Source organism: Callionymus lyra, chromosome 5 (genome assembly GCF_982586985.1).
Source record: "Callionymus lyra chromosome 5, fCalLyr1.hap1.1, whole genome shotgun sequence".
Lineage (NCBI taxonomy): Eukaryota > Metazoa > Chordata > Actinopteri > Syngnathiformes > Callionymidae > Callionymus > Callionymus lyra.
The window spans coordinates 20,128,694-20,139,464 of NC_141822.1; the positions used below are offsets into that span (position 1 = coordinate 20,128,694).

The 10,771-nt window shown below is 47.4% G+C and overlaps 2 protein-coding genes and 1 long non-coding RNA gene across 3 annotated transcripts in view; all 3 read right to left on the reverse strand.

The window, feature by feature from the left end:
• The window catches only part of LOC148079696 (uncharacterized), a 251,374-nt gene that overhangs the window by 139,733 nt on the left and 100,870 nt on the right, over window positions 1-10,771 (reverse strand). The gene's annotated exons all lie outside the window — the stretch shown is intronic.
• LOC148079698 (phospholipase A2, minor isoenzyme-like) lies at window positions 1,543-2,365 on the reverse strand. Its single transcript, XM_087792527.1, has 4 exons — window positions 2,304-2,365; window positions 2,095-2,242; window positions 1,900-2,036; window positions 1,543-1,711 (listed from the first exon to the last, which is right to left on the reverse strand). The coding sequence occupies exons 1-4, from the start codon at window positions 2,350-2,352 to the stop codon at window positions 1,593-1,595; spliced, it is 453 nt and encodes a 150-aa protein (XP_087648653.1). The 5' UTR covers window positions 2,353-2,365; the 3' UTR covers window positions 1,543-1,592.
• Window positions 9,144-9,983, reverse strand: LOC148079699 (phospholipase A2, minor isoenzyme-like). The gene is made up of 4 exons (XM_087792528.1): window positions 9,905-9,983; window positions 9,696-9,843; window positions 9,501-9,637; window positions 9,144-9,312 (listed from the first exon to the last, which is right to left on the reverse strand). Exons 1-4 carry the CDS (start codon window positions 9,951-9,953, stop codon window positions 9,194-9,196), a joined length of 453 nt encoding a protein of 150 aa, XP_087648654.1. The 5' UTR covers window positions 9,954-9,983; the 3' UTR covers window positions 9,144-9,193.

The following is a 10,771-nucleotide window of genomic DNA, read 5'->3' on the forward strand; positions in this document are numbered from 1 at the left end:
TTAGAATTGAGGCCAAAGAGTCCAATCTCGGTCTCATCGGACCAGAGAATCTTATTTCTCATAGTCTGGGAGTCCTCCACGTGTTTTTTGACAAACTCTATGCAGGCTTTCATATGTCATACACTGAGGAGAGGCTCTGCTATAAAGCCCCGATTGCTGGAGGGCTCTAGTGATAGTTGACTTTCAGGAACTTTCTTCCATCTCTCCACTGAATCTCTGGAGCTCAGCCACAGTGATCTTTGTGTTTTTCTTTACCAAGGCTCTTCTCCCATGATGGCTCAGTTTGGCTGGACGGCCAGGTCTAAGAAGAGTTCTGGTCGTCCCAAACTTTTTCCATTTGAGGATTATGGAGGCCACTGTGCTCTTAGGAACATTGAGTGCTGCATGAATTCTTCTGTTACCTTGGCCAGATCTGTGCCACAATTCTGTCCCTGATCTCTTTCAGGCATTCGACCTCATGATGAGTGAGTTACATATGAGTGTCACAGCAAAGGGTCTGAATACTTATGAATAAAAATATTTCTATATTTTATGTCAAGATGGGAGTGTACATTAATGAGGAAGAAAAATGAACTTAAATGATTTTAGCGAATGGCTGCAATGAAACAAAGAGTGAAAAATCAAAAGGGGTCTGATTACTTTCCATACCCACTTTTTATATAGACTATTGAACCATAAGCCTTAAGAATATTCATTTTTCAAGTTATTACTGTCCAAAAGGTGATTATTTAGAATAAAAACAACATTAGCCTGTGACTCAAAACCCTTCATTTTGGTCAAGCGTACTCAAAAAATAAACCTTTAAAAATGTACAGTATATTATTAGTAAAACAACAAATCTATATGAGGCCATCATGTTTCAGAGCAACCAGCCCAGGGATTTCGCTGATTCAGCTTTATTGTGAGATGTAATTGTTATGTGTTTACAATAAGTTTATTTTTTTTCGGTCATGCTATTTTGGTTTTCTTTTTTTTTATTCTCATGGAAAAACGGTTGGAGACCCTTTCATTAATTAGCTATAACTAAAAGTTAATTACCTATAACTAAAAGTTAATTACCTATAACTAAAAAGTTATAGGTAATTCACGTTTTATTATTATTATTATTTGTTTGTTTTTTAATACTTTCATTCAATAATTGTACATTAAGGAGTTGCAGGGACCACAATAAGTTATATTGATGCTCAAAACTATGACCAAAGAAGAAAGGAAAATGGAACAAAGCATACAATAATATCACTGTCACACTTGTACCCAACACAAGTCACAGATCTTTTATTGATTAGATTTCATGTGGCATTTAAAAAAAAGTCATTTTAATTGTGGTCCTTGGCAGGGGTATGCCCTCTCATAGTACTTTTTTGTCTAATATAAGTTTAGCAAAAGATTTTTTTTTTTTTTGTCAGCAATATTTTGCGGAAAAATACGTTTTTTACTCACGTCAACCAAACCTTTTAATATATTTTAATTTGTGATTCTATAATTCCAAATAACTAAAAAATTAAGGCAAAGAAAATCATTAGCCGATGAAGGAGCAAGAAATGGAACAATACAATTTATTTATATTCAGTTTTGGGATGTGTGCGTGATGTTTATTCACACTGGTCACTGGGAAGATGCTCGTGCTCTGGATTCCATGTCGCTCTGCCAAAGCACTCGGCAGCTTTGCGGTCACACTCGCAGATAAAGTGCTCACAGTTGTTGTTGTTGGCTGTGGATGAGATGTTGATTGTTAGATTTTCTAAATAATATTTAAGTAAAGATTTAGAATTTGATCTGCAAAGCAGAGAATTCAGCAAGATCTGTGGTTGATGATATGATTTTAAGTTGCCAGAAATATTCAAATTATGTTCAATTGCCGTCTAAATACGGCAGGAAGTTGAATAATTTCGCACTGACCTCTATCACATGTGACCTTGCTGTTTTCTTCGTCACATTTGTAGGCGTAGAACTCGGTGTACGGGTTGTCAAAGATGGGCCAGCACTCGTCGTGCTGCATAGAGTCACTGTAACACTGGTCGTGAACCTGGCAGCACCTGAGGACGGGAATAAAATCAGACTGGTCGATGAGTTGCTGAATAATAGAGGCTTTACTTGTCCAGCTCATCCACGGCTTCACCGGTTCCTCCCAGTCCACAGTAGCAGCCGTAGTCAGCGTAGTCGAGGATGGGCCAGCTGGTCGGATTCACGCAGACGATCATGTCTCTGAACTGGTTCAGAGCGTGGTAGTCCAAGGACTTGACTGAAGGAGGAGAGGATTGTCAAAGTCGTTCTATTGACCCCCCTGCCACGGGAGTACTCACCCACGGCGAGGCTCGCAGCCACGACAACCAGAGCCTGGAGGCTTCTCATGCTTCCACTGAAATGCTAAAACCGCTCAGAAATACCTTCTCGACAGAAGCATCACTTTTTATACAGAATTCTGGGACCTTGGAATCAGCCGTCAGCTGTTGAGAGCCCTCTGGGTCACACGCCCAGCTTAAACTTAATAAAACATCCGAACATGTGTAAGAAAGGTTTCCTTTTCTCACACTATGAACTCAATGAACCCACAGATGTGTGTGTACAAATATTTGATGTACTGCAGACTGGTCAGCCCTAAAGAGCTGAAGTAAAAAGAAAATTAAGAGTGAAAATGTGAAGAAGATATTTCTTATTTATACCAGCAGTTTTTTGACAAAGCAAACTTTTACACAGACTTTATCCCTCTTTATTTCTTCTGAATTTTATGATTCATTATTTACTTAGTTCCTTGCCCTTGTTCTTGTTTTTATGAAACTTGCTGTACCTTCTATTGTCTGCTGTAAACTGGAAACCACATTTCCCAAAAGGGATCTCCAGAGGGATCCATCCGTTCGTCCATATATATTACTAATTTCATTAAGGGCCAGCTCCTATATTAGTGATGGGCTAATGAAGCTTCTAGCTGTTAAGTGGTCAGTAGGTAGCACCATCGGATAAAAAATGATGTGATGTTTTCAAAACAACGGAAAATAATATAGAGACTTGGTCAGATTATACCCTGACAATGGCAAAGCATGGTTCTCGGGCAACAGGAAGTCCTTTTGACTGTATTTATGTGGCCCTCGTGAGGTCAGAGAAAAACTACAACTAATCTAAATATATAACTAATCATGTAGAAAGGTTTACCACAGCAAAACAATTATATCTTTTAATAATTTGTTTGTTTTATCTTGCTTAGAAGTCAGTAATATTTGTATATATACATCGGTAGAAATTGTATATATATAATGAAATAATGTTGAATAAAGAAAGGATTTTATTATTTATTTTATAATACATTTAGAAAACCCACTTATTCGTTGTTTTTATTTGTGTTATTAAAAGATCAATCATTTAAGAACTTTTTCTTCGAGGATATCTCTGTACTTGGCCTCATTCATCTTTCCTTCAATTGCAACCAGTCGTCCTGTTGTGGTCACAGCAGTCTGCTGTGTTTTCCTCCTCCTGGTCTGCCACTCCCCCTGTCGTCTCACCTCACACCTGGTCCTCATCATCAATCACGCTCACCCGGTCTTGATCCCCAATCAAACCCCTTCATAAACCCTTGGATTCCCCGCGGTCGGCGCCAGATCGTACTACGCACAACCGTGGTAACTATACGTGCCTGGCTCAGTTTATTCGCTACCTCGCTCTCGTACTCTAGTCTCTTGTTGTTTTTTGGACCTCACCTAACTTTTGTTCCTCTGCCTGCTGTAACCCGGATCACTCACTCCAGCTTGCCGACCTCGCTCTCCCTCCGGCTTCCTCATCCACGACCTGCTCCCCTCCTATTCAATAAACCCCTTTTTGTATTCCCTGGAACATCGCCTCTGTCTGCTCTTGGGTTCAGCATCGTTAAACCTAACAGAACGATCTGGCCAAGATGGACCCAGCGGACATGGCCAAAGTCCACGAAGCTCTCGCAGCTCAAGGCACTCAGATTGCCGAGCACAGCCAAGCCCTCCGGGACGCTATGGAAGCCTTCAAAAACATCGCTACCCGAGTCACTCTGATGGCCGCACAACTGGACGCATTGGTTCCCCACACACCGGAACCCCCACTGCCTACGACTCCTCCGCCTGCCCCCACTTCCCCAACACACCTGCCACGAGCCCGAGAGCCTCTCATTCCTGCGCCCGAACGCTACGCTGGGGACATGGGTACGTGCAGGGCCTTTTTGATCCAGTGTTCCCTAGTTTTCAGTCAACATCCCCTCACCTACCCCACTGAGAAGGCTAAGATAGCTTACATTATGGGGTCACTTAAGGGTAATGGCTTAGCGTGGGCATCAGCAGTATGGGACAGTGATTCTCCAGTCAGGGATAATTTTGATCTTTTTGTTGCGGAAATGAGGAAGGTTTTTGATCACCCCGTGGAGGGAGGGGATGCCACCAAACGCCTTATTTCCTTACGCCAGGGCTCCCGCAGTGTAGCTGAGTTCTCCATAGAGTTCAGGACCCATGCAGCAAAATCGGCTGGAATGATAAGTCACTACGTGGGCTTTTTCTTTCCGGTCTCAGTGAGTCCATCAAGGATGAGCTGGCTACTAGGGAGGAGGCTGAGACTCTGGACAAAATTATCTCCGTTCCCATCCGGCTGGATAACCGCCTACGCGAGCGGCGTAGGGAGAAGACAGGGAGTTCCGTACCCCCAGCACTCTCTACTTCCTATTCCCCACACTTCCCGAGAGCTACCCCCTCTGCCCCCGTGAGATGTGCCTTGCCCGAAGAGGAACCCATGCAGCTGGGGCGCACTCGTCTCACCGAAGCTGAGCGGTCCCGTCGTTTAAAGACCGGGGTGTGTTTGTACTGTGCACAACCCGGACATCTCATCTCCACCTGTTCGTCACTGCCAAAAGACAAGGCCCAGCAGTGAGACTCGGGGCCCTGCTGAGCCACCCCCCCTCCGTCCCCGTTCCTCTCGGTTCACGCTCTCTCCTGGATGCCACTCTTCTGTTCCTCGGACGTCCCTTGCCGGTATCCGCCCTGGTGGACTCGGGAGCGGGCGAAAACTTAATTGACGCCAAGTTCGCATCTCAGGTTGGCATTACTTTCGAACAATTACCCTCGCCCCTGAACGCTAACGCCTTAGATGGCCGCCACCTGGCCCTTATTACTCATCGTACCAAGCCCCTTGAATTAATTGTTTCTGGTAATCACCATGAGAAACTTCAGTTTCACGTCATCCAGTCTCCTCTTACCCCTCTGGTCCTGGGTTACCCCTGGCTCAAGCGGCACAACCCCCATTTCGACTGGTCGTCTGGCAAGGTGATGGGTTGGAGCACTTTCTGTCATTCCACCTGCCTTCAATCTGCACTGCCTCCATCAGAGGGAGGTGTTCCCTCGCCCCAGGTACTCCCCGACCTCTCCTTGGTTCCCCCAGCCTATCATGACCTAGGGGAGGTGTTTAGCAAGTGTCCTTCGCTCACACTGCCCCCTCATCGCCCCTATGACTGTCCCATTGATCTCATCCCCGGCGCCCCCTTGCCCAGTAGTCGCCTGTATAACTTGTCCCGGCCTGAGATGGAGGCCATGGAGAAGTATATCAAAGATTCTCTTTAAGCTGGCCTCATAAGACCCTCCTCCTCCCCCGTTGGTGCTGGCTTCTTTTTCGTCTCCAAAAAGGACAAGTCTCTTCGTCCTTGTATCGACTTCTGGGGACTCAACAACATTACGATCAAGAACAAGTATGCCCTGCCCCTCATCAGTTCCACATTCGAGCCACTGCAGGGCGCTACAGTCTTCTCGAAATTGGACCTACGCAATGCCTACCACCTGGTGCGCATCCGTGAAGGGGATGAGTGGAAGACTGCTTTTAACACCCCCCTCGGCCATTTGAATACCTGGTCATGCCCTTCGGTCTCTCTAATGCCCCTGCTGTGTTCCAGAACCTCGTAAATGACGTCCTCCGGGACTTTCTCAACAGCTCAGTTTTTGTCTATCTGGACGACATACTTGTTTTTTCTCTGAACCAGGAGGAGCACTGCCAGCACGTCCGACAAGTTCTTCAGCGGCTGTTGGAGAACAAACTCTATGTAAAGGCCGAGAAGTGCGAGTTCAGTGTCACCTCTGTATCCTTCCTTGGGTTCATCATAGCGAGCGGACAAGTGAGGACCTGCCCCGAGAAGGTCAGTGCTGTGACAGACTGGCCCATCCCCAATTCCCGCAAGAAACTGCAGCAGTTTCTGGGGTTTGCAAACTTCTACCGGAGGTTCATCCGGAACTATAGCAGGGTTGCAGCCCCTCTCACTCGTCTCACCTCTCCTGCCCTCCCATTTGCCTGGTCACCCAGGAGACTGCCTTCTCGGATCTTAAAAGGCTTTTCTCGTCTGCCCCCATTCTCATCCAACCTGACCCCTCCAGGCAATTCATCGTGGAGGTCGATGCGTCTGACACGGGGGTGGGTGCGGTCCTGTCCCAGCGCTCTGCCTCTGACGAGAAGATTTACCCTTGCGCGTTTTTCTCTCGGCGGCTGGCACCTGCTGAGCGCAACTATGATGTGGGTAACAGAGAGCTGTTGGCTGTGAAATTGGCGTTGGAGGAATGGCGCCATTGGCTTGAGGGGGCTGAACAACCGTTCGTGGTTTGGACCGAACTTGTCCTACATCCAGGCTGCGAAGCGCCTTAATTCCCGCCAAGCCCGATGGTCCCTGTTTTTTGGGCGTTTTAATTTCACCCTCACTTGCCGTCCGGGTTCCCGTAACGTCAAGCCTGACGCCCTCTCTCGTCAGTTCAACCCTGAGGACGCACCAGCTTCCCCTGACACTATCCTCTCCCCTTCCTGCCTCAGGATCGCTGCCGTCACCTGGGGGATCGAGTCCCTCATCCGGGAGGCCCAAGTCACCGAACCGGATCCGGGTAACGGTCCTCCTAACCGTCTCTTCGTCCCCAGTGCGGTTCGCTCCAAAATTCTGGTGTGGGTCCACACATCGCGCTTTGCCTGTCACCCTGGCGTGGTCCGCACCCTGTCCCTCCTGAAGAGGTACTTTTGGTGGCCAGCGATGGACGCTGACACTCGGGCATTCGTGCTCGCCTGCACGGTTTGTGCTCGGGCCAAGTCGTCTCATCAAGCTCCTGCTGGTCTGCTACGTCCCCTTCCCGTTCCTGGTCGGCCCTGGTCTCACATCGGCCTGGACTTTGTGACCGGTCTTCCTCCCTCTAGGGGCCACACTGTGATACTCACGGTGGTGGAGAGATTTTCGAAGGCAGTTCAATTCATTGCCCTCCCCAAGCTCCCCACTGCCACAGAGACTGCCCGGCTGCTTGTGCAGCATGTCGTCCGCCTCCACGGGATTCCCACTGACCTCGTCTCTGACCGTGGCCCCCAATTCATCTCCCAAGTTTGGAAGGCTTTCTGCCGAGCGCTTGGAGCAGGGGTAGGGAACCTGGTCCAGAAAGAGCCGCAGTGGGTGCAGGTTTTTGTTCCAACCGATCAAGCATGTACAGTTTAACCAATGAGGTTTCAGCTGAACAAGCAACACCAGACTGACAATCAACTGATTACACTCCTAAGACACCTGATTGGATAAATGTGTCCTCTTGAATGGTTGGAACGAAAACCTGCACCCACTGCGGCTCTTTCTGGACCAGGTTCCCTACCCCTGGCTTGGAGCCTCTGTCAGCCTGTCTTCAGGATTCCAACCACAGACGAATGGGCAGGCTGAGAGAACTAACCGGGACCTAGGGACCGCACTTCGTTGTGTGGCTGTGCGCAACCCCTCTGCATGGAGCGACCATCTCTCTTGGATTGAGTATGCCCACAATTCCATGTCCTGCGCGGCCACCGGCATGTCCCCATTCGAGTATTCCCTGGGGTACCAGCCACCCTTGTTTCCCGCCGAGGAGGAGGACATCTCCGTCCCCTCGGTTCAACACCATCTCCGCCGTTGCCGCAAGATGTGGAGGGTCGCACGCTCCGCTCTGCTGCGCTCCGCCGAGCATAACCGGCGCATTGCCGACCGCCACCGGGCTCCCGCTCCTGCCTATCGGGTGGGCCAACAGGTGTGGCTGTCCTCCAAGGATCTCCCCTTAAAGACTGGCTCCAAGAAGCTAACCCCTCGTTTTGTTGGTCCCTTCCCCATTGTTTCCATCGTCAACCCCTCAGCTGTCACACTCAAGCTGCCTCCAGCCATGCGCGTACAACCCACCTTCCATGTCTCTCGCCTTAAGCCAGTCTCCGTCAGCTCTCTCCGTCGGCGCCAGATCGTACTACGCACAACTGTGGTAACTATACGTGCCTGGCTCAGTTTATTTGCTACCTCGCTCTCGTACTCTAGTCTCTTGTTGTTTTTTGGACCTCACCTAACTTTTGTTCCTCTGCCTGCTGTAACCCGGATCACTCACTCCAGCTCGCCGACCTCGCTCTCCCTCCGGCTTCCTCATCCACGACCTGCTCCCCTCCTGTTCAATAAACCCCTTTTTGTATTCCCTGGAACATCGCCTCTGTCTGCTCTTGGGTTCAGCATCGTTAAACCTAACACGTCCTCGTCCCTGCAGCTGAAAATCACCCTCATAGCATGAAGCTGCCACCACCATGCTTCACTGTTGGGATAGTATTGAGCAGGTGATGAGCAGTGCCTGGTTTTCTCCACAAATACCTCTTAGAATTGAGGCCAACGAGTTCAATCTCGGTCTCATCAGACCAGAGAATCTTATTTCTCATAGTCTGGGGGTCCTCCAAGTGTTTTTTGACAAACTCTATGCAGGCTTTCATATGTCTTACACTGAGGAGAGGCTCTGCTATAAAGCCCCGATTGCTGGAGGCCTCTAGTGATAGCTGACTTTCAGGAACTTTCTCCCATCTCCCCACTGCATCTCTGGAGCTCAGCCGTGAGTGATCTTTGTGTTTTTCTTTACCAAGGCTCTTCTCCCATGATGGCTCAGTTTGGCTGGACGGCCAGGTCTAAGAAGAGTTCTGGTCGTCCCAAAATTTTTCCATTTAAGGATTATGGAGGGCGAAAAAGGCGTTTTTACTCACGTCAACCATACTTTTTAATATCTGCTTTTCAATAGATATAAGAAAGAAAATGTGTAACCATAATTTGTTTTACACCGTAATTTGGACCTAATGTGTTTCTTTAATTACAAATAATTTAAAAAAAATGAAGGCAAGGCATCATTAGCCGATGAAGGAGCAAGAAATGGAACAATACGATTTATTTAGATTCAGTTTTGGGACATGTGCGTGATGTTTATTCACACTGGTCACTGGGAAGATGCTCGTGCTCTGGATTCCATGTCGCTCTGCCAAAACACTCGGCAGCTTTGCGGTCACACTCGCAGATGATGTGCTCGCAGTTCTTGTTGTTGGCTGTGGATGAGATGTTGATCGTTAGATTTTCTAAATAATATTTAAGTAAAGATTTAGAATCTGATCTGCAAAGCAGAGAACTCAGCAAGATCTGTGGTTGATGATATGATTTTAAGTTGCCAGAAATATTCAAATTATGTTCAATTGCCGTCTAAATACGGCAGGAAGTTGAATAATGTCGCACCGACCTCTATCACATGTGACCTTGTTGTTTTCTTCGTCACATTGGAAGGCGTAATACTCGGTGTACGGGTTGTCAAAGAAGGGCCAGCACTCGTCGTGCTGCATAGCGTCAGTGTAACACTGGTCGTGAACCTGGCAGCACCTGAGGACGGGAATAAAATCAGACTGATCGATGAGTTGCTGAATAATAGAGGCTTTACTTGTCCAGCTCATCCACGGCTTCACCGGTTCCTCCCAGTCCACAGTAGCAGCCGTAGTCAGCGTAGTCGAGGATGGGCCAGCTGGTCGGATTCACGCAGACGATCATGTCTCTGAACTGGTTCAGAGCGTGGTAGTCCAAGGACTTGACTGAAGGAGGAGAGGATTGTCAAAGTCGTTCTATTGACCCCCCTGCCACGGGAGTACTCACCCATGGCGAGGCTCGCAGCCACGACAACCAGAGCCTGGAGGCTTCTCATGCTTCCACTGAAATGCTAAATCCGCTCAGGAATACTTTCTCGATAGAAGCATCACTTTTTATACAGAATTCTGGGACCTTGGAATCAGCCGTCAGCTGTGGAGAGCACTCTTGGTCACACGCCCAGTTTAAACTTAATAAAACATCCGAACAACATGTGTAAGAAAGGTTTCCAATTCTCACACTATGAACTCAATGAACCCACGGATGTGTGTGTACAAATATTTGATGTACTGGAGACCCCTAAAGAGCTGAAGTAAAAAAGAAAATTCAGGGTGAAAATGTGAAGAAGATATTTCTTATTCATACCAGCAGTTTTTTGACAAAGGAAACGTTTACACACTTGACCTCTCTTTATTTCTTCTGAATTTTATGATTCATTATTTAGTTAGTACTTAGTTCTCACATTGATACTTGCACTTTGTCATCCTTTGCACTTTGTCCTTGTATTTATGAAACTTGCTGTACCTTCTATTGTCTGCTGTGAACTGGAAACCAAATTTCCCGAAGGAGATCTCCAGAGGGATCCATCCGTCCGTCCGTCCGTCCATATTACTAATTTCATTAGGGGCCAGCTCCTATATTAGTGATGGGCTAATGAAGCTTCATGAAGCAGTGTCATGTGTTTTAGAGGTCAGTAGGTGGCGCAATAATTTTTAGAATCATGTGACGTTTCATTACAGCGGTTGTTTAAAAAAAAAAAAGGAAAATAGTGCAGAGACCTCCCTCTAGTGGACTCTAAAAATAATGAAAGTGCTTCATGAAGCTTCATCAGCCCATCACTATTATATAATAGTGATGAGCTTCATGAAGCAGTGT

Bases quoted from the DNA above. Each gene is read 5' to 3' on its own strand.
- LOC148079699 (XM_087792528.1), bottom strand. From the start codon at position 9,953: ATGAGAAGCCTCCAGGCTCTGGTTGTCGTGGCTGCGAGCCTCGCCATG. The intron at 9,638-9,695 runs GTAAAGCCTCTA...TCCCGTCCTCAG, and splicing joins GCCGTGGATGAGCTGGACAA to GTGCTGCCAGGTTCACGACC. The intron at 9,313-9,500 runs GTCGGTGCGACA...TCTCATCCACAG, and splicing joins CAAGGTCACATGTGATAGAG to CCAACAACAAGAACTGCGAG.
- LOC148079698 (XM_087792527.1), bottom strand. From the start codon at position 2,352: ATGAGAAGCCTCCAGGCTCTGGTTGTCGTGGCTGCGAGCCTCGCCGTG. The intron at 2,037-2,094 runs GTAAAGCCTCTA...TCCCGTCCTCAG, and splicing joins GCCGTGGATGAGCTGGACAA to GTGCTGCCAGGTTCACGACC. The intron at 1,712-1,899 runs GTCAGTGCGAAA...TCTCATCCACAG, and splicing joins CAAGGTCACATGTGATAGAG to CCAACAACAACAACTGTGAG.